The sequence below is a fragment of the Nuphar pumila genome, chromosome 8 (assembly GCF_984573655.1).
Source record: "Nuphar pumila chromosome 8, dmNupPumi1.hap1.1, whole genome shotgun sequence".
In the NCBI taxonomy this organism is placed as follows: Eukaryota; Viridiplantae; Streptophyta; class Magnoliopsida; order Nymphaeales; family Nymphaeaceae; genus Nuphar; species Nuphar pumila.
In genome coordinates, this window is record NC_143256.1 from 117,068,507 (window position 1) to 117,095,573 (window position 27,067).

A 27,067-nucleotide genomic window follows, 5' to 3' on the forward strand; every position below is an offset into this window, starting at 1 on the left:
TTGAGAGAGAGAGAGAAATTGTTTTGTTATCAAGATATTAGACACATGAGCTTGGAATTCCAAGAACAGCAATCCTACTGTTCCAAAATACCCAGATCATCTTCCACAAGCTACTCACAACACATTAACACCCATGAAACTCCTTATGATGACATAACCCATGCGGAGCAGAGAATATCAACTGTTGCATTGTTCTGCTTTCTTTATTAAATAGCGATCAGAAACAAGAAAATGACAAGAGTTAGGATACAAGAGATCCATATCAAACACTTATCTCAGAAGACGAGGTCACCAAGAGCATGCACCAATAGTGACAGTACCTGCTTTATTGGATGACATCTTGATGTCACAAAGTTTTCATCAAATCACTTGTTTTCTAGCTCTTACTACAAAAAAGGGTCATTTGCATACCAGATTTTTTAGCTCAAGAGTAAGAGTACCTTGGTCCTGGCCTATCAGTAATAAATCCCACTTAACCAGCATTATACCACTTTCATCTCTTATTCTCCCTTTCCTTTCAAATTTATTTCTGCCAACTGTTGCTCAACAAAGTCCCCTGCATAAACAGCTGGATACTTGCTAGAAAGTAGTGAATCTGCGAAGTGGCCCAAGGGCTTCAGCACAGCATCAGACGCAACATGTGCAAACAACTGTGAACAGCAACAGGAAGGAAAATTAGGAAAGGAAGATGAGATTAATATTTGAGCTGGCCGAGTTCCATAGGCACCCAATATTTTCCAACAAGGAAAATACTGTGGAAATTATCGTTATCTTATGATCTGACTGCCCAACTTGCAATTTGATGGGCATCACACCATATTCAAGGACTGGCGGCAGGTCAGATCTTCATAAAAAGTCCTTATAAACATACTGTAAAATGCGATGGCATGAGATTTATGATTAGTCCACTTACTGTTGATGAAACTCTCCACAAACTACGATTCTCCTGTTGTGCAGATTTGATAGCAGCAATGGTCCTTTTACTTACCACAACCTCATGCATGCCAGCAATACATTCTCCTCCTGTCAGCCATTCAATCTGAAAAAGGACACAAAACAGAACAGTGCTCTTATCTATGTGTATATTAATCTGCATGTGCATCAAATTGGAGATCGAACTTACCTCTTTTCCTGTCTGAATCAAGAGGCATCCAACAGGGACTTTTACTTCGATTTTCTGGCCATTTTTTAACCAGACGTTTAGGCCGGGAAACCTTCTCCATCCATGAATTGTCAAGAAGTTAAAGTCATAGTGGTATCCAGCAAACACTGTTCCTTCTTTGCCATATTTTTGAAGGTTACTTCCTGTTGGAGCAAGCAGATGAGGCCCCTGATATGTAGGAAACAAAATGATAACTTAGCAAACTGTGGAATAATCATGAACAAAAGGTTTTAAAAAGAGAAGAATCTGATTTTACCTTAATCATGACAAACTATTAGGCAGTAAATTATTCATCATTGGACAAGAAAAGATGGAGATACAAATATGAAGTAGATGAAAAGCATTAAAAGTGAAACTCAGAATGTGTTATAATTCTTTAGTGACATGCATTTGGACAAAAACCTTTGCAACATTTGTTGTTGGCATGATGGAAACTCGTGATGCTTCATGATCATAAAAAATTTAGGTTCACAGGCTGGCATGGAGAAGAGAAAACTAAAAGTCAACATGTAGAAACTTGAAACTGTATCCTAGGAAAAAGAAAAGGAACGGAAAGAAGAGAAAACATGCAACAATATATGCCTTGACATGCATATTTCCTTTCTATTAAATTAATAGTACAGTCCATATAACCATGACAAAATGAAGATTCTGAACTATTTACTCGCAACTGTGTGCAAGAACCTAAATTATATCCAAAAAACAAATTCATCAAATGGTACTGCTCATCAGTTGGCATTGAACTTCATTTTCAGAACATCTTTAGTTGTTTTGCATAGAAAGGAGATTCTTTTTTCAATCCATAGCAAGGGGATAGCAACATGCATCTTTTAGATGGAAACCACGGCCTAGGAAGCATATTGCAAGGCTTTATGATTGTCTCTCAGAGATTCCAGCTCTGGAAAGTCATCAGTTGTACATACTACTTTTTGCCATAATACATATCACGAGATATGTGTAAGCTTTCTTGAGAAGTATTGAACACTTATCAGTGACACCTGATTATATACGCCTTTCTCATAAAAAATTTCATGGCATATGCTTAATCTTTCTCAACATCACAGTACTGGGTCCCTTTATATTGTATCACACCTGACTATGATTTCCTTTAGTCCATTTGTTGGTTCATCATATAATACAACTTAAATGAGGCACAAAAATGGTTGAAGTCACCTGTATGCCACTTAATGAAAAGTTTGAGATAGTGTCAAGCAAAAATCTAGAACTGAAAAATCATAAAATGTTTATTTGCTCCATTTTGGTGCTTTCATGGACTTGAATCATGTAAATAATTTACACACAGGTTCTCAACTTGAGTTGGTCAAGCCAGGACTTTTTCCTTTCCACTCTTTATATAAATTGGCTATATTTAGTCTCCCCAAGAGAATTAACATCTTGTGCAAAGATATGCTCAAGAAATACCAGAGTTGCCAAGAAAGCACAGAACGCAAAATAGTGTTTTCAGTATATGACCTCGCTGAAATTAAAGTGCAATTGGGAACTTTATTGGATGTAACCAAAAATTGAAATATCACATTGACAGAAATCCTATAGTATCAAAAGTTACCTGATTCATTAAAGAAGTGAATAAATCCTTCGGAAGCCCAAATCCAAGTGCTGCCATTTCAGAAACAACCTATTGAAGAGAGCAATGATGTGGCATTATCATCAAAGTTAAAAAAAAACTTTATGCTCATTGACACTGAAGGTCATTATAAGAATAATTGATAATTTCAAGCAAGAGTTATTTACTTCAATTGCAGATATCATTTTGTATCCCCAAGAATCCATAGTGTCTTTCCCCTCAGGAAAACCTTCAGGTATAACAGGTTCTGAGTTTAATTCCTAAATATAAACAATAATAATGATCAAATAATACTATGAATGTAGTTTGAAACTTTTTCAGCAGAGAAAAGGAAGTGCACCTGAAAGTGAGTCTGAGGCGGATGTGGCCCGATCCTCCACATGTACCTCCACTTAGGGTCTGGGCCTGTAGGGATTACTGGTTGGGATTGCTCTGGCATCAGTTTTATTTTCTGCTTCATTTCTTTATCCACAAAACTATGAGGGACTTCAACTCTTTCTAGCATCACACCAACCTGTCATGACCACTCACAGAAAGCTATTTATATAAATAAATTGAAATATCTATGAATAAATGAAATTGGATTAAGCAATTTTATCAATTATTCACATGTAAAAGATTATATCTAGTCTATAGAAGTATTTTATGCAAATCTTTTAGGAGGCCTATTGGCATGCACAACCTTAAAATTCAGATATAATTACAGATAGCATGCCTCAGAAACCTAAGCTTCTAGGAATTGCTGGATGTTGATCCACAAAATTCTCACAGTTTTTTCAAGAGAAAAACATTCATCAATATAATAGCTGACTGCACCAAGTAACCACAAAGTTTTAAGTAATACAGATATCGCAGTAATTTTGAACCAAATGTTGACCCACAAAATTCTCATAGTTTCTTCAAGAAGAAAACACTCATTAGAAACAATAGCTGACTGCACCAAGTTATCACAAAGTTCAAGTAATATACTGAACAGAGATTGATATATGTGGGAGTAATTCTGAACCACGTTAAGTTAATCAGTGACATTGACCTACATAGATAACATGATACAAGATAACAGCATAGCAGAAGAAGCCTATATCTGTCACAGTGGAAGCATAATCATGAAGCAAGATTATATTGAAAATCACAAAATCTAATTGACAACCATGATCTTCAATAGCTAGGCTAAACAAGCAGGAATCAAAATGAGCAACTACTCAGGTGGAGGTTTTTATTGTGAAAAGGTCCATGAGATTTTCCCAGAAAGGCAAGCAATCACAAAAATATGTTTACACACTATGCTGAGACATTAGAAGGATATATGAAGTGCAAGGCGTCGATGACATGGCATGCATAGGACAGTATTACTAATTGCACACATTGTACCTATGTTTCATAGATGTTAGAAGTGAGATCCAATAGGAAACATGCTATATGTGTGATCTAAATGGTTAACAGAACTTACATACAGATGTACGCACATAACCATAAAGTGACAATATCATTCAGGTGAGTGTATCAGCATAAGCATGCATGTATGCTTAAGAGCATGCATGTTTGTGTTTCTGTTTTTCTCTGTGTTATGTATGTGCAGTGTGAAGTTGTATATATATATATATGTGTGTGTGTGTGTGTGTGTGTGTGTGTGTGTGTGTGTGTGTGTGTCATATTGTACATATATTCATATATATATATATATATATATATATATATTTTATTTATAATGATGTAATAGGTAATACCCTCTAAGGGTATTTTCATCATTTTACAACATTGTAATAGGTTGTGCCTATTAGGAGTACTTTAGTTCTTTTATTTTATTTTGTTCTTCTCTGTTTTTATAAGGACTATTTAGTCAAAGACCAAATAATGCTCTTGGGTTCTTTTTGGATTAGTCAACATAGAGTTGACTAGTCAATAGAGCTGTTGAAACAGTTCAACAACTCTATTTGAGATTACCTCTTGTGTATAAATAAGGGTGAACCCCTCTTTTGTTCTCAAATACTCTTCAAAAGCATTCTAACTCTGTGAATATATTATGAATAAAATGTTATTTATTTTATTCTTGCTTTTGCTCTTTAATGCATGGTATTGCCAATGTTGGCACCTTATATTATCCCATGGTTGACTTGTGCATGTGCACGTTGTGTTTATGGTATCGTAAGCCTTTTGTGGTATTTGTATATGACACCAAATATTGATATGTTATCTGAATATCATAACTCAAGTGGGTCAAATGTTTTTACCGTTGATGGAACAGCTCTTGAGATAAAAGGAATAAGAAGTTTTGAAAATATTTCTCAAAACTCAAAAAGATTTTGTATTTTATAAATTAGATATATTCCTAAACTTAACCTAAACCTTTTATCTATTTCTTAATTATCTGACCATGGATGTAATGTTTCTTTCTCCTTTTGTGGTTGTCAAGTACAGGATCGCCAATCAGAAAAGCTGACTGAGGAAGGCCATATAGAAGGAGGCTTATACTACATGAATTTTTTTGAAATACCCAAGAATACATTGTGTTGTAATGTTCAGAAAGTATATTTGGATCTATGGCATAAGAGACTTGGTCATCCTATACAAGATCCAATTTTTTTCAAAGATGAAAATTTTTTTCAAATTTGAAAACTTTACATGTAAAAATTATATTCTTGGTAAAATGAATAGATTACCTTTTCAAGAAAAAACCTTTGTCTCTTCACGACCACTTGAGTTAAGCATTCGGATGTGTGGGGACTCGCACTTGTTATATCAAAAGGTGACTTTATGTATTATGTAATTTTTGTGGATTATTTTACAAGACATACTTTAATCTATTTTCTTAAACACAAATCTGAAGTTTTTGCACACTTTCAAATATTTCATAACCTAATCAAAAATCAATTCAAGAATGATATTTTTATCTTTCGCACTGATTCAGGGAGAGATTTTTTGTCTAAAAAATTTAAAGATTATTTAAATTTATATGGTATCACATATCAAAGATCATGTCCCTATACATCTCAACAAAATGGTTTAGCTGAAAGAAAGAATAAGCATATTATAAAGACAACAAAAACTCTACTTATTACAAATCAAGTACCTAAAGTTTTTTGGGCTGAAGCAACTCTAACTGTAGTTTACCTTATTAACAAAATGTTATCCTCTTCTTTGAAAAATATATTTTCTGTTGAAAAACTTTTCAAACAAATTCTAGATTATTCGAGGTTAAGAGTTTTTTTATGCAAGTATTTTTGTTTTTTCTGACAAAAATGATAAACTCTCTCATGATATTCCTTGTATTTTTCTAGGATACACAAATTATCAAGAAGGCTATAGATGTTTTGATTTTAAAACTAAAAAGTTATATGTGTCAAAAAATATATCTTTTTTAAAAAGAAAAGTTTTTTTAAAGTGAAAACCCTAAGAAAATAGATGAGTATTCTTTTTTATTGGATTTAGTTCTAAAGATTGATGAGTGTGATATTGATGAAAGCCAAGAAGATCAAGATAACATGATAAGTACAGAGTCAATTCGTGATAAGCAAGATTGTATTCAATACTCTAGGCGGGGTAATTTAGAGCAAACATGTGTTCTCAAAAAATATACTAGTAATGAAGAACAGGAAGAAATACAAACGAGAAAGTCATCTAGAGTGTCAAAAGTTTCTAAAAAATTTGTGTTTTATAAGTCTTTTTCACCTAAGCATCAAGCCTACATCGCACTAATACATTCTTACATAGAACCTTTTAACTATGTTGCAGTAAAGGAACACTCTGAATGGGTGGAAGCAATGATAGCAGAATTAAATGCCTTAGAAAGATGAATACCTGGACTATTCAAGATATTTCACCAAGCAAAAAACCTATAGGTTATCGATAGGTATACAAAGTTAAAACCAAGAGTAATGAGACTCTTGAAAGGTATAAAGCCAGATTAGTTGCCAAGGGATATTTTTAATAATATAGAATAGACTATGAAGAGACTTTTGTTCCATTCGCTAGAATGACCATAGTTAGGACCTTAGCGGCTCTTGCCTCTATAAAGAAATAGCCTATATATCAAATGAATGTCAAAAATGCATTTTTAATGAAAGCTTAGTTGAAGAAGTGTACATGGAACCACCACTTGGTATTAATATTCTCAAAGAAAAGGCTCTTTGTTTAAATAAGGCTTGGTCTTAAATATGCCCCCAAAGCTTATTATGACAAATTTAGTCAAGTTATGCTCGATTTTGGTTTTTAATCTTGTTTTACTGATACAGTTTTGTTTGTTAAGATTTCTGATGCAGGTATTATTATGCTTCTCCTCTATGTCGACGACATGATCATCACTGGAAGTGATAAACATGGAGTTGAAAATATTAAAAAAAAAATCAAAAAACACTTTCAAATAAGTGATTTGGTTTTTTTTAAAAAAATTATTGGTATAGAAGTTGTTTATTCTTCTAGAGGATATTTGCTGACTCACTCTAAGTTTGCTCTAGATATTGTTGATAGGTTTGGTATCTCCGATGAGAAAAGGGTCAACACTCCCGAAGTTGTAAATGTCAAAATAAAGATTGGTGATGGAGAACCACTTGAAAATCCAACACCTTATAGACAACTTGTCGGGGCACTGTCTTATCTCTCCATTACATGACCTGACATTATGCATGTCATTCACATAGCAAGTCAATTTCAGCATGCTCCTACCACTGTTCATATGGGAGCTGCTTTACGTATTATTAGATATATTAAAACCTCTCTTTTTAGAGAACTTTTCTTGTTTGTTTTTTTCTCCTTAGATTTAATTGCTTATACGGATGCAAATTGAGGAGGAGATCAAAATAACTGACACCCAACTACTGGTTTCTATGTATTTTTAAGTGAATCATTAATTTCTTAGAGGTGCAAGAAGCAACAAAAAGTCTATTTCTCATCAACTAAAGCAGAATAAATAGCCATGACTACAACCACTATAGAAGTAGTTTGGCTAAGGAGGTTGTTGCATGACATGGGTGTTCAGAGTACAGGGGCATCACAACTATGTTGCGACAACAAAAGTTCTATTTACATTGCTAACAACCAGATATTCCACGAATAAACCAAGTACATTAAGATAGACTGTCACTATGTATGAGAGAAATTTTTATACGGCACTATTGATCCTCTTTATGTTTCTTCGTAATATCAATTGACAAATTTCTTTATCAAACCTCTCGCAGCTCCTAGATTTCACTTTCTCTTAGACAAACTTTCAGTTATCCAACTATAAGTTTGAGGGAGAGTCTTAAATAATGTATTACAAGATATTTTTTATTTTCTTGTTTTTCTTTTTAGTATTATTTGTATAGGCATTTTTTCCTTTTCCTATTTTTATTTTTTTGGACTTTTTTGGATTGTATTTGACTAGTCAAAGGTTTGACTAAAGTCAAATAAATAGAGTCGTTGGGCTTCCAACGGCTCTATTTAGAACCGTTAGAGCCCAATGACTCTCTCTTATTCTCTATTGTGTATATATATGGGGTGTTGCCCCCTCCAAATGTGGTAGTTTTTCTGGTGTGATTTATTATCAATAATATTCATTTTTCTCTTGGTGCTAAATACCCTTTTTTGGGTATTCATGTATGAGCTTCTCTTGGTTCTTAAGAGTGTCCATTTTTTATATTTGGTTGGAGCTCCTTGAAGTGTTCATTGTTGATGATCTTGGAGCTCATTTCATTACATAACCATACGAGAATATCCTAGAGTGTGAAAGAGCGGATGAAGCTTAGACCTTTATCAAGCAAACATATACTCAAAAAGATATCATTCATAAATGGGAGATACGTAACAATATTCATAATGCACACAAGGTGACAAAAGTGTATGCGAGTATTATGGAGCTTTAAAGTGACCTTGGAACCAAATGACTAAATATGAGCCCATTTGGGACACACCTAATGATGCTCGCCTAAGAAAGAAACAAATCTTGGAAGAATAATTTTTTTGATTTGTGCAAAGTCTTAGATCGAAATTCGAGAATGTAATTGTCACCATCACTCATCCTGAGAAAGATGAGCTTTCACCCCTTCATGAAGTATTAGCCAAAGTATGTATGGAGGAAACTAGGTTGAAATCCATGTTGGATCCTAAGGGACCCAAAGATAATGTGTTAGTCGTATCAAGGCTCGGAGCCAATACCAACACTATAAGTCACCTTATTTTACCATATCTAACTTTGGGAGGCAATATAGCAATGAAGGGAGAAAGAAGATTATTTTCCATAATTATGGCAAATTGGGGCACATTAAGACTTATTGCCTCAATTTTAAAGGAAAAGATGAGCGAAGAGCAGCGAGTATAGATGCATCACAATTGGATAAGCATGAGACCAATAGGAATTCAAAATCCATTGAAAACATGTCATTATCCCAACTAATGGAGGCCCTAAACCACTTTTTAAGGATTGAGCCTCATCCATTATGGGTGTTGCAGTCTCCTATTCTTTTTCTTCTGGTAACATTTTTTGGCTTTTGGACTTTAGTGCTTCTTTTCATATGGCTCTCAATAGTTCTTTACTCTCCAAATGTAGAAATAATTTAAGTAGATATAATATTTTTACTACGGATGGTACTTCTTTTGATATCACAGGGATTGGTGTTTTGAAAAATTCTTTCAATTTTTTATACTTAAAATTAGATTTGTTCCAAAACTCAATTTGAATATTCTTTTCATTTCTCAAATAGCTAATCATAGTTGTAAAATACTTTTTTCATCAAACCAATGTTTGGTGCTGAATCTCCAGTCGAGGATGTAGATTGGGGAAGGCCATAGCGGAGACCTTTATTATATGGATCGATTGATCATTCCTTAAAATACTTTTTGTTAGAATGTATAAGAATTGGACCTTTTTTTGTGGCATCAAAAGCTAGGTCATCCTAGCATATCTAAATTATTCAATATTGAGGAAATTTTGTAATAAAATTTTTTATTGCACTGATTGTATTCTTGGTAAAATGAAGTTTATTTCCTTTGATTAAAGAACTTTTTTTGTTTCTAAACCACTTGAATTAATACATTCGAATGTATGGGGTCCAACACCAATTGTATTTAAGGGTGGCTATGCTTATTATGTGATATTTGTTGATGATTATTCTCAGTATATTTGCATTTATTTCTTTAGGCATAAAAATAAAGTGTTTGAAAATTTTAAAACCTTTCACAACTTAGTCCAAAACATATTTAAAACTAATGTTTCTATTCTTCGCTCTGATAAAGGGGGAGAATTGAAGTCAAATGATTTTAAAAATATTTAGATCTAAATGAAAATATACATCAAAGATCTTGTGCTTACACTCCTCAACAAAATGAATTGGTTGAAAGAAAACATAGATATATTATAGAAACTACTAGAACTCTCCTCATTTTGAAAAATGTTCCTAAGAATTTTGGGCCGAAGCTATAGTTATTGTTGTCTATCTTCTAAATAGAATGCCCTCTGTCAAGCTTCAAAACATCTCACCTGTTGAAAAACTTTATAAAATTCTTCTTGATTACTCTAGATTAAGAACCTTTGGTTGCAAATGTGTTTTTCTTACCACCAAAAATGTCAAATTATCTCCTAGAGCTTTTTTGTGTGTCTTTCTTGGATATAGAGAAACGCAAAGGTTTTAAATGTTATAATCTCAAAAATGATAAACTCTATATATCTCAAAATGTGACCTTTTTAGAATGAGAAAGTTTTTTTGATCATGTGCCTAAGAAAACTATTAATTATTCATTTCTTTTTTAATTGCTTCTTAAAGATAAAGAAGATATTTTATGCATTGATATTATGAATGAAAAACCTCAGTTACATACTTCTGGTGATGAGAACCATGCAGTAGATAGCCATGAACAGACAGTTAGCCTAGTGCTTTAGAAAAATATTTTAATTTTGAATCCTTGAAATCTAGTTCCTTTAGAAGATCCACTACGGAAACTAAACTTTCAGATAAATTTGTGTCTTATGAGTCTTTTTTCCTTTAATATGGATAGCTGACATGAACATTGAGCTTGATGCTTTAGCATAGGTTATAGGTAGTGTATAAGGTTAAAATCAAATGTGATGGCTCTTTATAACAATATAAAACTATGTTAGAAATCAAAGGTTATTCACAAGAATATAGAATTGATTATGATGAAACTTTGACTTGGTACTTCACAAGAATACGGAATTGGTTATAACAAAACTTTGCCTCATTAGCCAAAATGACTCCAGTTAGAACCCTCATTACTATAGCTGCTATTAAAAACTGACTTATTTATCAAATGGATGTTAAAAATATCTTCTTAAATGTAGAATTGAAGAAAAATGTTTATATGGACCCTCCACCATAATATGAAATTCCACCAGGAAAGGTTCTTCAATTAAAAAAGATGAGACCCTAATGATAGATGCTCAACTACCTATGGACCCTCCACCAGAATATGAAATTCCACATGGAAAGGATCTTCACTTAAAAAAGAGGAGACCCTAATGATAGATGCTCAACTACCTATTTCTATGTATTTATAGGCAATTCGTTAGTGTCCTAAAAATGCAAGAAATAACATGTGTCTCTATCTTCAACAGAAGCTGAATATCCCATCATGACCACCACGACATCTGAAATCGTGTGGTTGAGAAGATTAATGGAGGACATAGGTGTGCATATGCAATCACCTTTAAGGTTGTGTTGTGACAACAAATTAAGTGTTTGTTAAAAAGTGTATATAATTATATATAATATAATATATTTTATTATATATTATATTATATATAATAAATTTTTTTATTTTTTTTTCTTTTTTTCTTTATTTATATTTTTAGGCTAGTCTAGTTCATATTAAAGTAGACTCAAAACTAGTCAAGCATTTGACTAGTTTTGAAATAGCTGTTGGAGCTAGTCTAATGGCTACAATTAGAGTCGTTGGACTAGCTTCAGCGACTCTCTTGAGCCTCCTTTAAGCACATCTATCTCCCTCTCTTAATGTACATAAATAGAGGTGTTTTCCCTCTCCTTGTATCAATACTTTTTAAGCATTTCATGTGAATGAAATAAATTTTATTATTTTCTCTTTTGAGTTCTCTCAATTATGCCCTTTTGTGGGTTGTGATTGAAGTGTCTTTAATGGACACTTATTCATACATTCCATGAACATACTAATCTCATTGAGATAGATTGTCGCTATGTTCGTGAAGAATACCTTAAGAAGACTTATTTTGCCTTGTGTAACATCGGAATTTCAGCTAACTAACTTCTTCACAAAAGCACTTTTATCTTCTCGGATTGACTTCTTACTTGAAAAACTTTCAGTGATCACACCGTAAGTTTGAGGAAGAATGTTAAGTTGTATCATACATGCATGTATATGATCATTTAGGTATATACATACATAGCATATACATATAAATAATTAAATATATATGATATATATTCATGTCATTGTAATAAGTAATGAGTAATAGGGGTATTTTAGTCTTGTCACTTTATAGGTTGTACCCACTAGGGGCACTTGTGTCTTTGTATATTTTCTGTTTCCTTTATTTTTTTTGTTTTATAAATTCTGTTTTTGCAACGAGCAATATTGTCATTGCCCAAATATAGCTCTTGGGAGATTGGCTCTCCTTTGTGTATATAGGGTTGCTTTCCTTTTGATGTGTTGCTTTATCAAGCACCCATTCTCCCAATAAGATCCATTATTTTTGAGTGATTGCAGCTCATAAGTGGCTTATGTGAATACTCTTTTTTATAGACCTATAAGTGGTCATTGTGTTCTTGTACTCTTGTAAGCTCATAAGAGACACCTATTTGTATTTTTCCTCTTTCATTACACAAACAACCTGGATGGTTGATCAAAACCATGATACAAGTTATTGGGCCTCATATGAATTAAGGGTCATGATCCAATTACCACGTTCTATTTATTCTTTGAGTACTTTGCTATTTTACTATTTACAAAAGGCTGGCTAATCTTTGGGCTCTGACATTCAACTGCCTACTTTATCTGAATGCATTTCAGATACCCACATGAGGTATGAGGTACAAAATGTCAAATTTGACCTTTTTTATAGAACAGCTCATGTAATTATATGGTCTTTCATTAAACAAAATGAGGGCGCTTTCCTTGAATAAACAAAAGTCAACTACATGATTCTACGATCAAGTGTCTTTGAAACACAATTAATAAAAGGAGGTAGCTGAGTGTAATTACTGAAATGTTAAGTTGTTTCAGAAATAGCTGATGAGTCGCACATCTTTTTATAAATCACTCATATTCTTTTTATTAATCCCGCAAACTGTGGTTTTTTTAACTGATCATCTTAAGGTTAAAAATATATACCTCGGTGATGCATGGTGAAGTTTATGAAACTGTCTTTTTCCTGATCATAACTGATAGATTGTAGCCTTAACTTTTCCTTGACAAACCCTGTGAATCTGTTCACAATAATTAATGGCCAAGGTTTCCTGCTAATATGACTGGACATGCTATTTTTACAGGAATCTTCATTGATAATGGTTTCTCAGAAGCTTGAGTCATGTAGCTGCAAGGTGTGCCCTAGCTGTGAAGGGCAAGGATAATAAACATCAGGTAAATTGGTTAATATGAGACTGCTCAGAGTGCCAGGTTTCATATATTAGAAAATTTTCAGAACAATCCTGCTTTTTCTAATGGAACTGCACTTACAATAGGTGAAGTTTTTACTATCTATCAGAGTTCTCAGTCGTGAACCTTTACCTTTTGTACAGTTGTAACAGTTAGTGGTAAAACTGCATGTTATTTATTTATTTATATCTGCATTGGCAAGCTAGGAAATAACTTCATGGAATTCAAACCTGAGACCCTTCAGTCATGACCATGATATTCCATCCAGCTATCTCATCCGATCCCATGCATGAAGCATCTTGTCACAGATCAGTTCAACTAAAAACGGCGACAGCATCCTTGGATTTGATCAGCGGGCTCATTTTATTGGCTGTTTATCTGCAGAAAGCTACAGAGCAACTGTTTGAAGGCTGTATGTAGGGCTAGTAAACGAACAGAGCAGCTCGTAACTCTGCTCGATTCGGCTGGTCACGAAATCGTTCATGATCAGTTCGTATAGTTGGCAAGCCGGACCACGAGCAGCTCATTTAGCTTAAATGAGTCGAGCCTAAACACAAGGTGTTCAGCTCGGCTTGATAGTGCTCATATAGATAAAATATATGTATATATATATAATATATTTTGTGTAATATATAAAATGAAGAATGCATAAAATATAAGTTGAATGAAAAATATATACATAAAATATGGACTATTAAGTGTAATTTATAAAAAAGTTATATATATTCTCAAGTATAATATATAAAAAGTATATATTATGTATAAATAACATGGAATGTTTTTACATGAGCCAGCTCGTGTTCGGCTCATCTCATTCAGGAACGAGCTCGAGCTTGAGATGAACATGAGCCGAGCCACGAGCTCAATCCACTAGTAAACGAGCGGAGCCCGAACATGCCCTGTTCGGTTCGTTCGGCTCATTTACCAGCCATAAGTACGTCTGAAGATTGTTGTGGTTTAACAAGCAAGATTGGCACCAATACCTGGAGTGGCAGGTAATTTAGTGCAACTGGCACACTGACTGCTCTACATGCTGAGCTGCACTTTGATAAACTACAATCTTTTCATGCATGCTGATGGTTTGGAGTGTTCACCTGATTCTTGTTTTCACAAGCATCATCTACCAACAGCACAGGAACCATGCATACGGGCTTGGATGATCTGTATAAAATGCTTATTGTTAGTATCTTCTGACTAACTTTATGGGGTTGTAGTTGTATTACACAATATGTAAATTTATAAATGGTTTGTCTGAATCCCAAACATCCTAGCAAAGGCCAGATACCCAGACCCAATCAGGAAGACTTTCTCCTTTTAAACGGTACTGAAAGCATTTGGATCCAACCCATGTTGATTATGTGCTCTCATGAGCTATAGACGCAACTGGATAGCATAGTTAAGATGCCTGCTAATGCCTTGTAGTCATTCTTTTGTAAGCAACTGCCTCAGAGGTACTACCAACGGGGGCTCCGCTTGTCTGGTAGGAGCAGCTAGTGCACGTCACCTTGTGTTGGGATGTTGCAGGTTCAAAACCCAATGGTATAGTTGTATAACTTGTAGGGATATGCCTAACCCCAGCTTGCCTTTCAAAAAAAACTGCCTAAGAGGTACTTGCGTGAAGTTCGAAGGCTTAATTTCTCATTTCATTTGCGATGGTAGTTTATCAAGTTTGATGTGCTTGCTAAGCATGGTTGTCCTTTAGTTTCAATTATAAGGCCTCCCTATGTCAGGAGTCTCTAATTAGGGGTGTCAATGGGTCGGGTTTTGTTCCGAACCAGACCTGGCTCCGATTTTCAAGTGTGGACTCAGGTTTAATCGGACCCACCATAACAGAAACCATACCCATTCTTGATAAGAACTAGATGAACCAGACCTTGTTTTTACCGGGTAAAATAATAATTTTGTATCATTTTTACATCGAAAATTTGTGGGTCTTAATCGGAACTCGGGTTGGGCCCGGGTCTGGTATAAAATTTTACAAACTATATCCAGCTCCATGTATTAATCGGACTTTTAGGTTTGGACCCGGATCTTTTTATTTATCACCATACCCGGACTCTATAGGGTTTGTTACGGATCGGGTCCTTGTAAACCGCACCTGTTGACACCCTTATCTCTAATACGAGGGTGCAAAATGGATTGAGTTCCGTTGGATCAGACACATTGGTCTTGTATTTCTCTAAAAAAAAGACACCTTGGTCTTGTATGAGAATTTGAAATAAGATCCAAAAGTTGTGGTCAGATTGCATTCATATTTGTTACCAGGCTTTTTCAGATTCTGAACAAGATCGTAATTGTTTGCTTGATTTGTGTTTGCATTAGGTCAAATTCAATTTATGCCAAAAAAAAACTCAATTCCATTTTTTCCTGGATACTTACATAATTTGGTTTGGGTACAACTCTACCTCATGAGATGTCATTTGGATCTAGATCTGGATTTGAATCTATTTTTTTGGAATTCAGATTCAAATTGGTATAAACCATGGTCTGACTCATAACTGCCCGTTATTTCCGACTTGTTAAATTATTCCCATGTCATTCTACTTATATAGTTTTCTAATAATAAATTATCCAAGAATAACGTATCCAGCTTTCTTTTAGCCGTTTTAATTTGTGTTAATGGCATTGTGTGGATAAAACTTCTCAGTCTGATCGAGATCTAATCTATTGATTGCCTTGTGTTTGAGGGCATGAGCTTGACGGAAGAACCCTCTGATGAAACTGTCTCTTGGCTACATCTGGCCAAGTACTACGAGACTAAAATTTTTAAGGGGTGAAACTGAGCAGTTTGAAACGGAAAATTATGCATTTCTTAAAATGCCCTGCAATTTTTGAAATCGGTCTGATATTCAAATTCTTAAATTTTCAGCTGTAAAAGGATTTTTTTACTTTATGCACAAAAGAATTTTTTCAGATATGCAAATTTTATCCCAAATATATGAGAATATGAGAATTTTTTTCAAATATGTGAATTTTTTCTTAAATATGCAATTTTTTTCTCAAATATTAGTTTTTTCTTTTAAATATGCATTTTTGTTTCAAATATGTGATTTTTTTCTAAATATGTAATATTCATCCTAAAAACATAACAAAACAGAATATATACATAGGTACATGTGAATGTCCTCTGGCCTTTGTTCCTTATACAATTTTATTAAAAGAAGAAGCACATTTTGAGGGCATTCTCATTCATAAATTGTGAAGGTCCTCAAAACAAACCTCCTTTTAACTAAATACTTTCACATTTGTGAATGTCTTGACCTTCGCACACCCATGCCCTAACATTTTTTGTGTCCTTTATGCTATTTTCGTAAAAGAAGGCTCACACATTTTGGAGACCTTTGCAACTCATTGTTGCAAATGTCATATTGTATTTGTGAATGCGGACATGTTAAGTAAAAGGCCTCTTGGTATTTGTAAAAGTGTCATTAAAGGCAAAAAAACCTTTTAGCAGCACTTCAAAAGTACTAAAGTATTTAGTGTTGCTTCAAAAGCACCAAAAGCCTCTAGCGATGCTTTTTAGCATGTGCAAGTTCACTAACATCTTGACAAGTGAGTGGTAAGCAGCTACCACTCACTCTATATATACGTGAGTAAAAATGATTTTACTTTTTAGTTGTGAATGTCTCCAAAATATGTGAACCTTCTTTTACTAAATACTCTCACATTTGTGAATATTCTTACACATGTAGGAATGTTCGTAAAAAATTGCATATTATCATATTTGAAAGAAAATTTAGAAAAATTGTATATTTGAAAGGAAATTCACATATTCTCATACTTGAAAGAAAGTTTGCTGGTAGAAATTCGCTTGGGCTAAGGATAAAAAGATCATTTTAATACAATCATTTTTTGATTTTGAAAAGGTGTGGTTTCTATAAATATTTTGAAAACCCAGGTGGCCAAGAATAAATTTACAGTAAATTAGGTGCCCATTAGTACATTAGGTGCCCATTAGTAAATTATCCTTTTTTGAGGGGAGAAGAGAATTGAAATCGCATGGTTTGGATATGGGTTGGGTCTGTATGCAACTATTGGCCAATGCATCCAGATCCAGCTCTAATCTTGCAGTAAAATCCTAGGTTCAGTTATGATTGAGTCCCTGTGGTACTGAATCTGCTGAAAATGGGTAGAACATGTTGATTTTATGTGAAAAGGTTAAAATGAGTTGGGTTAGTCCGAATCCAACCCAGATACAACCATATTGGCTTAACTGAGTCCAACTTTGATTTGGTTGGAACCAAACCCAGATTCCAATAGATTTGTTCCGGAACCAACAATATGGTTTGAACCATTTTGGACCCAGGTCATGAGTGCTATGACCAATATGCAACCCTATGGAAAAGTGAACATTTGGCAAAGTTCCTTTTATTTTGCCAAGTTTCCGTCTGAAAGCATACCCTACAAGAAAACCGTGGATTAGCGATGGATAGAGGCCATCGCGAATTTTTGCTCGCTAATTAGCGGAAAAAATTATCTGTCGTTAATTTCGTCGCTAATTTGTGACAGATTAGCGACGGACATTATCCGTCGCTAATCTGTCGCTAAATTTTAAAAAAAAAAATGATCCTTGTCGGGCGGTATTCCGGCAGCACTAAGCCGGACTTATACCGCACCCGACAGGCATTGCATGCACAGAACGATCGCTCTGCCTCATCGCGAACCGGCGTCGCCGTCCTCCATGAACCGGTGCTCTCCGGCGTCGCCGTCCTCCATGAACTGGCACCGTCATCTTCCGTGAACCGGCGTCGCCGTCATCCTCCGTGGACCGGCGTCATCGTCCTCCGTGAACCGGCGCCGACGTCCTCCAGCGATCGTCGACCGTCCTCCGCCGTCATCGTCCTCCGTGAACCGACGTTGTTGTCATTCATGAACCGGCACCGACATCATCCAGCGATTGTCGACCGTCCTCCGGTGTCGCTGTCCTCCGACGTCGCCGTCTTCCGTGAATCGGCGTTGTCGTCCTCCGTGAACCGGCGTCGACGTCCTCCAGCGATCGCCGACTGTCCTCCGGCATCGTCGTCCTCCACTCTCATGTACATGCTCTCCAATAAGCTCTCCGACGTCGCTCGGTTTAAATCGAGCACGATCGATTCAAATTTCAAACGAGGAGAGAGGGAAAATTTTGCGCTCGGTTTAAATCAAAAATTAGCGACAGATTAGCGACGGAAAAATTCCCTCGCTAAATCCCTCGCTAAAATGTTTTTCTTGTATTGAGAATTAGCGACGAAATAATTGTTGTCGTTAATTCGTCGCTCATTAGCGACGGATTAGCGATGAAACAACTTTCATCGCTAATCCATCGCTACTTAGCGACAGATTCATTAAGAAAGTTTTCTCTAGCTAATCTGTCGCTAATTTGCGACGGAAAAAATCCATCGCAAATTTCCATCGCTAATTAACATTTTTCTTGTAGTGATATACTATAGTGTTCTATGTTTAACGAGCAAGATCTGATGATGAACTAAATACATTGCAAGGTACTCAATCCAATCACTGGATGCCCCATGCATCGACTCACTATGCAGGAGACGTCTATCAATTGATGTGTGGCTTCCGTTCATTGGGCCGAATAAGTTGCAAATGTACTTGGTCGGGTACTGGATCTGCTCTCATGTTTAACAAAGGAAGCATATATTTTTGGCTTCTTGAAGGGTAAGCAAGCCTGGGCCTCTCTCTTACTGCCTTACACCTAGGGGTGTCAGGGTTTGGTTCGAATCCAGGTGAAACCAGACCTGGACTCTATTTTTTGGTATGGTATCGGGTCGGGACGCGACTCTAATCAGACCCACCATAAGAGAAACCATACTCAGATCCGGCAAGAACTACATGAATCAGACTCGGGCCATACCCGGTAAAATAATATTTTTTATCATTTTTACAATGAAAAATTGTGGGTCTTAATCAAAACTCAGGTCTGGTACAAAATTTCACAAACTATACCCGGATCCATGTATTAATCGGGACATTCGGGTCCGGACTTGGGTCTTAATCAGATCTTATTTATCACATGCCCAGACCCTATAGGGTTTGGTATGGGTCGGGTCTAAGTAAACCCGACCAGTTGACACCCTTACACCTCTCAATGGATTTCATCACTTGAGTGTTCCCTTCCCTCTTTGGAGTAGACACCCCTAAAAAGCACAAGATAGATTCCCTTGGTACCACTATTCTGGTGGATCTTGCCTAGATGCATGGCAGGCTGCCAATAAAGCTGTTCCTCCATGAATGGGACTCATGCTTTTGGGTTTCTGTTTTTACATGGCATGGGACCTGAAGACCAGTTGGACTGAAAATGACCAAGCATATGAAACGTATTTAGTGCAGTCCATATCAGCGGCATATGATAGGGAAGTGACCCAAGCAGTAGATCCAGAGCAAATGTATATCAGTTCTGTTAATTCAGACATATATGCAGTTAAAAAGATGATTTTATTACCATGTGCACTTAACTCTAGGCCAACTGTTTGTGTTGCAGTGTTGTTTCATATGCTAAAATTTTAGTTATTAAAAGCTCTCTAAAGCTAGATTACCAAGAAACTCGCTTCAAAAGCGCGAAACTATGAATCTCTTTTATGCTTTTGAAACATCTTTGAAGTTAGATTACCAAGAAACTCGCTTCAAAAGCGCGAAACTATGAATCTCTTTTATGCTTCTGAAACATCTTTGTTTTACAAGTAAGCTGGCGATAGTCCTCTCCTGATTTGAACCCAAAACTCCTTCCTTATGATAGTGTGATTCAACCATGCAGTTATCTCATTCCACCCTTCTTCTTAAAACCCTTTTTTTTTTTTTTGCTAGAACCGCCTGGGTGTGACCACACATTTTCTAGCCTCTAGTTGGTACAACTCTTGAGGTCCCCCCTGCCCACCGGGGAGTACACTTTGTTTTGATGCTCCTATGGGTTTCAGACTTGTGATGTCTCATCAACTTGATTACATTCACAAGTCACCCTACTAAATGAGCCCAGACCTTATGGGCAGTTTGGTTTGGACCCAGATGAAATCGGACTTAGGCCAGATTTTTGGGTATGGTATCCGGTCCAAACCCGAGTCTAATCAGGTCTGCTATAAGGGAAACCATACCCAGACTCAATAAGAACTACATGAACCAGATCTAGACCATACCCGGTAAAATAGTATATTTTATCATTTTTACATCAAAAATTTACGAGTCTTATTTGGAACTCGGGTTGGGCCTGGGTCTGATATAAAATTTCACAAACTGTACCAGGGTCCATGTATTAATTAGACCAGGGTCCATGTATTAATTAGACCTTCGGGTCTGGACCTGAGTCTTAATCAGGTCTTCTTATTTGTCACCATACCTAGACAATATACAGTTTGGTCCGGGTCGAGTCTGAGTAAACCCGACCTGTTGACACTCCTACCAGTTATACATCATATCATTGACATTTGAACTTGCAACGTCTCAACACAAGGTAACTTACACTAACAGCTCCTACCAAACAAGCCCAGCCCCCGGTTGGTACCACCCTCAAGATATAGATAAAGATGAAACATCAGCATAATGGATATAGAATTATCCTGTGGCTCAGAACGTCTGTGTCTATTGGTAACCATTCGGAGGCATTATGAAGTTGCAATTTCTTTGGGATATGGTTGCCCCACGCACATGATCATCCCACCCCCGCTACATGACAATATTCTCAAATAGATAGAGCCAACAATCCCAATCATCCCCTTTAGTCAAATTTTATAACGTACAAGTTTTCAGAAAGTAGCTCATGCATGAGAGAGAGAGAAAGATCATCGTGTACCAGATTTTAGAGATCACAAATGGATTTGGAACAAAGATTAAGGGGGAGAGATGCATCTCTAGATGGCACATGTTTCAAAGAAGAGATGCTTCTCCAAGAAGTGTCTGAACAAGCATGCATGCCTTTACTAAGAGAGACAAAACTTAGCACCATCAAGGCAATTTGCAGAAATTGTAACCAACAAGAAGATCACAAAACTTAGCCCCACGCACATGATCATCCCACCCCCCAGACTCAATGTTATCAAAACCGAATCTGATTGGCCCCATTTCCAATCACTTTTGGGGCTGATTTGGAACCAGTATCGAATCGGCCAATTCAACTGTAATGATGCCCAAATTGCCTTCTCTCTCTCCTTTCATTTTTCCTATGCTCGCAACGTAGAGCGTTTTCCCATCTGCGTAAGTCTTAGTTGTCGGCTTTAGCGTTCTTCAGTGACAATTTTGAGGATCCTGCCGATATTGGTAATTAGGTGCATTGGGCTATTGCTCCTACCGAAAAGTTCCTGACCAGCAAAGTCTATATATTGTTGCTTTTCCTGGAGGCGATCTAGTTGCCCGAATATGTGCTCTGGGCGAAAGACCCTTCACCCCGTTCTTGGGTTCTGGCTTGGTTAATCTTGTACGATAAGATCCAAATTTACTCTACCTTAAAGAGGTGGAGCTTCCAGCTTCCGAGCTGGTGTGTGCTTTGTCATGCTGCTGAAGAATCCTTGCTCCACCTCTTCTGGTCTTGCCCTACCTTTGTGAAAATTTTTCGTAGGACTTGGAGGCACCCGGAGGACCTAGTTATGGAAAAGTCTTTTGCGCTATACCTCATCTTGGGTCTGGTCTGCCTTCGGCGCAATAAGCGGTGGCAGTTAATTTGGAGGCCATGGTTGTTTACGACTTGGTGGTTCGTTTGAATGGCACACAACGATGTCCTTTTTCAAGAATCTTTGATCGACATTAATCATCTTGCTCAGAAAATCCTAATGGACATTTACGCGATTCTACATATTATCTTTCAGATCTAACGTTTCCTCTTATTGTCACTTTGCTACCTTCGAATTTTATTGGTTTTGCAGTTTCTGCATAAGCCATTTTTTTCGCTTGTTTGGCTCCTGATTGATTCTGTTTTGTTTTTGTTTTTCTACTTTTGTTTTCTTTGGGTTCAACTTTGTTGACCCTTTCTCTGGCTATGTTGAAATCTTGTTTCGGCTCTCTCTCTCTCTCTTTATATATATATATATATATATATATATATATATATATATATATATATATATATATATATATATATATATATATATATTAGAGGACCGTCCAACTAAAGTAAGGCACAAACTGTCCAAACCACTTTCAAAAATTGGTTTAAAAGGTGTTTTATGGGCAAATATGACTATATAGACAATTTTCACGGTAAAAGATCTATGAACCGGCTCTTGTAAAAAAAATTTTTGATGTGCACATAGGATTTTATAATCTACTAAAAATTACCAGTTTGAAATTTTTGAAGTCTTTTAGATCATAAAAATTCAATCTATGCATCAAAAAAGGTTCTCAATGAGAATCATTTCTTAGGCTTTTTTTATCATGAAGATCACATCCCTGTGGTCAAATTTGCCAAAAAAAAGTTTTTAACTATGATTTTTAATAGTTTGAACAGTTTGTAAATTCCTTTGATTGGATCTCCTTTGTATACATATATGGAAAACATTTTATAATGGTGTGTTGGCATCACATGGGCTTTAAAAGTCATAAGCTTAGGTTATTTTCGGACATCATAGATGTGTTCAACATGTTCCAAATAATAGGAACCAGATTTTGAATCATGTTTTGTCGATGAAAAAAGTATAATTTTATGACCCTGAAAAGTATCACACATTGTAGGCCATTGATTTTTAAAGTCTTATACAAACATTCCTAGTGTTTTAATCAGGTGATTCAAAAGTCGATTCCCACTAAGAGATCTATATGATTTGTTTGATGAAAAAAGAAGTTTAATTTGTACCTAGTGTCGGCATTAGAAAATTTTATCACCTAATATATATATATAGAGAGAGAGAGAGAAAGAGAGAGAGAGTAATGGGTCCATGCTAAACCAACTTGGTGCTAAACAGCATGCTAAATGGGTTTTTTGGGCTTCTCTAGTGCTTTTTATGCGGTTTTAGCCCCATAAATGTGTTGGGCATAGTCGATTTACTAAGAATTCATACCTGGATCATGTGTTTTCGATAAAAAAAATGATGTTCGGAGCCTCTAAAATTTACAAAGATTTTGAACCCTTGATTTTTCAAACTTTATAAAAACCCACCAATATGTTGGAATCAAATGCTTGAAATTCCTCTAAAATCAATTTCATAGTAAAATGGAAAAAGCCTGGAAACCCCATTTAGCACGCAGTTTAGCACCAAATTGGTTTAGCACGGACCCATTACTCTCTCTCTCTCTCTCTCTCTCTCTCTCTCTCTCTATATATATATATATATATATATATATATATATATATATATATATATATATATATATATATATATATAACGAAAACCTATAAATAGGTATAGTGCTAAATGAAACATACTATTGGATTTTCATTTTTTTTTAATTATGGTTGTACAAATGTGATCTATATGCTTGTTTTTATAATAATCACTTCTTAGAGCATATGATTTTGATGCATGAATAAGTTTTTATAAGGTTTCAAAAATCAAGTGTACAATTTTTAATAAATTTTTTAGGCTCCAATTACCTTTTTCATCCAAATTGCATGATCGATTTTTAGTAAATCAATCACGTTGAAAACATCTTTAGGGTCAGAATTTCAAAAAAAAAATACCAAAAATCCATTAGCATGTTTCATTTAGCACTCAACCCTGTAGATGGAGTAGTGTGGTCAATTTGCTAAGAATTGACGGTTGGATGATGTATTTTTGATAAAAAAAAATAAGATTTTTCAATTTTTGAATACTTACTAAAATTATGAGTTATTGATTTTTAAGCTTTAAAAGATCTTTTATTATGCATCGACTTTGATTCTATAAAACCAATCATATAGATCACGTCAGTATGATGAAATTTAAGAAAAAAAAACCATAAAAATGGGTTCATTGTTTTATTAGATAAATTTTATACCATTACCTTCGATTCAACTATTCAGACCCATTCATTTTTATTTTTATTTTTTTTTGAAAAAACGTTCGATTCAGAAACTGGTTCTGACAATTTTGATAGTCTTAAAGTGTGTGCCTCTTTTAATGAACATCCTAGGCAACCATGCCAGCGCATTAAATGCAACATGTACTCCCTTCAATTTTTGGGGAATAATTGTTCTCAAATAAAACGCTCTTTGTTATATGATAGGCATACGGTTTTGAGTGAAAAGATCAGGTGCGATATAATTGGACAAATACTGATCACCCTCCTCTCTTGGGACAGGTCTTGTCTGTCAGGTATGGTACCAAATAGGGGTGGCAATCGTGTCGGGTTGGCGGGTCGAGTCTGTGGGTTGGCGGGTCAGCATACCTCAACATGAACCTGACCCGTTTATTAAACGGGTAACCCGATACGATACGGTTAACCCGTTTAATAAACGGGTCGGGTCGGGTAAATGGGTTGGCGGGTCAGGTTCGGGTAAACGGATAAATGGGTTGGTGGGTCAGGTTTGACTAATTGGGTTGACCCTACCACCTAGCCTGTTTATTAAACGGGTTAGCTGGGTTGGCGGGTTGGCATACCCCTAACACGAACCCGACTCGTTTAATAAACGGGTTAGGTGGGTCGACCCGTTTACGACATGAACCTGTTTAAGCCAAACCCAAACCTGGCTAAGAAGCGGGTCGGGTTGGGGGGCGTGTCAGATTTTGCCACCCCTGGTACCAAGACCTGATGGAGGGCGATTGAGTGCTCAATGCACAAATTTTCCTGCAATCATATTGCACCCGATCCGGATTCTGGTTTGTAAGGGGTTTGGACCAGCTAATTTACCTGTGCCTTCTGCCATTACCTAGCTTAGATCCATGCTTTGATCAAATGTTATAAATCCAGATCCAACCATTCAAGGTAGGTCAACGGGTCGGGTTTACCCGAACCAAACACTATAGGGTCCAGATATGGTAATAAATAAGAAGACCCAAAGGTCCGATTAATACATGAAACCGGGTATAATTTATGAAATTTTATACCAGACCAGGGCCCTGCTCGAGTTCCGATTAAGACCCCCAATTTTTCAATCTAAAAATCATAAAAAAAATATTATTTTACAGGGTATGGCCCAAGACTGGTTCATGTAGTCCTTATCAGGTCCATGTACGGTTTCTCTTATAATGGACCCAATTAGACCTGGGTCTGGACCCAATACCATACCCACAATTGGGTCCAAGTCTGGTTTCACCTGGGTCTGAACCAAACCCGACCCATTGACAGCCCTACGTATGGTTAATTTGTGAAATTTCATATCATATCCGAGCCCGACCTGAGTTCTAATTAAGATCCGTAATTTTTTAATGTACAAAAGATAAAAATTATTATTTTACGGGTCTGGCTCATGCAATCCTTATAGTACAGGGGTATGTTTTCTCTTATGGTGGGTCCGACTACACCCATATCTGGGCCCGGTACCAGCACCTCAAATCAGATCCGGGTTTGGTCCTACTTGCGTCCAAACCAAATCCAACTCGTTGACACCCTAGTGATTGCCTTGATCACCTGATTTTATTTTCAAAAATACCCCTGTAGGTAGGGATGAGAGATGAGATGAGCGGCTCAAAGCTTGGCTCGTGTTCAACCTGTAAATAGATGAAATAGGCTCGGCAAGTTGAGTACGAATAACGAGTGTTCAGCTGGCTTGGCTCATATAGACTCGTCAGGTAATATTTTTATATATCATAAAGGGTCAATGGTTGACGTGTTGGGCTTGCAAGTAATGCATTTAGAGTTCAAATCCTTTCTATTAAGCTCTGGAACAATGTATTTAGGCTGTTTTTGAATAAATATAAAAAAAATACCAAAAAATATTTTTAATATTATTTTAATATTTTAACACGTGTCACGTTATGATTGACACATAATAATTTTTTATTATTTTTGGCCAGATACAGAACAATTCACTTATCGGTGCAAACAATTCAGGCCCAATACCGATACTGACAACATTGGTTTGGAGTCCAATTTCTATTAATTTCACTTTAAAAATATATGCTATTTTTGTTAATGAGCCAGTTTTGCTCATTTAACTCAGGCTTGACATGAGCTCAAGCTCAGTCTAGCTCAGCTCATCACAAGAACGAGCCAAGCTTTGAAGACCCTCTGTTGGGTTCATCCAACTCGTTTGGCAGCCCTGCTTGTACATCAGCTAAACAAGGACAGCACTATCCTCCATTTGAAAAGGGTTAGGTTTAGGTCTTGTATTGACAGGGTTTGGCCGGATCCATACCACACCAAACCTACGGATAGCTCTGAATGGGACACACCGGAAAGCAACAAAAATTACTGTTGTGAATCACTAAAACAAGTCAAACCCTACTGGCTAACGCCTTTGCTTGTTTCCATGTTGAAAAGTGTTACACAGAGAGCAACGTTTTTTTTTTTTACTCGAAGAAACTGCCTTAGGTGCAGAGACCTTGCCGCACTAGCTCATCCTCCCGCGGGCAGGTTATATGTTCCCCCCAGGAACACTAGCTACAGTGCATGTTCCTGGGTCCCCACTGAGCACCTCAGTGATGTACGGCGGTGTACGGTTCCCCCGTACACCCCACTGAGCGCCACGCGGTGCTCAGTGGGGACCCCGAAACATGCATTGTAGCTACAGTGCATGTTTTGGGGGTGTACACGCAACACCCTCTCCATCCTCCCGAACTTTGTTCTCTGTCCATGTCAGCATAAAACTCTAAGGGCTTACCCTTCGACCCCAGGGAGTCATCAAGCTTCAGCTTACCTAGGAGGGTGATGACCATGAGATTTAAACCTAACCTAGACTGCCTGTCAAATGGTCTAAGCCCCAT

The 27,067-nt window shown here is 36.3% G+C and overlaps 1 protein-coding gene across 1 annotated transcript; it reads right to left on the bottom strand.

Moving 5' to 3' along the window:
* Positions 1-500: 500 nt before the first annotated feature.
* Positions 501-27,067, bottom strand: LOC149830358 (uncharacterized). The gene is made up of 9 exons (XM_090015435.1): positions 26,965-27,067; positions 3,785-3,831; positions 3,517-3,681; positions 3,088-3,261; positions 2,915-3,007; positions 2,730-2,798; positions 1,124-1,330; positions 914-1,039; positions 501-650 (listed from the first exon to the last, which is right to left on the bottom strand). Exons 1-9 carry the CDS (start codon positions 27,065-27,067, stop codon positions 501-503), a joined length of 1,134 nt encoding a protein of 377 aa, XP_089871561.1.

Coding starts and splice junctions, on each gene's coding strand:
- LOC149830358 (XM_090015435.1), bottom strand. CDS start 27,067: ATGGGGCTTAGACCATTTGACAGGCAGTCTAGGTTAGGTTTAAATCTC. Junction 2,799..2,914: donor AAATGATATCTGCAATTGAA/GTAAATAACTCT, acceptor TCTCTTCAATAG/GTTGTTTCTGAAATGGCAGC. Junction 1,331..2,729: donor TCACTTCTTTAATGAATCAG/GTAACTTTTGAT, acceptor CCTACATATCAG/GGGCCTCATCTGCTTGCTCC.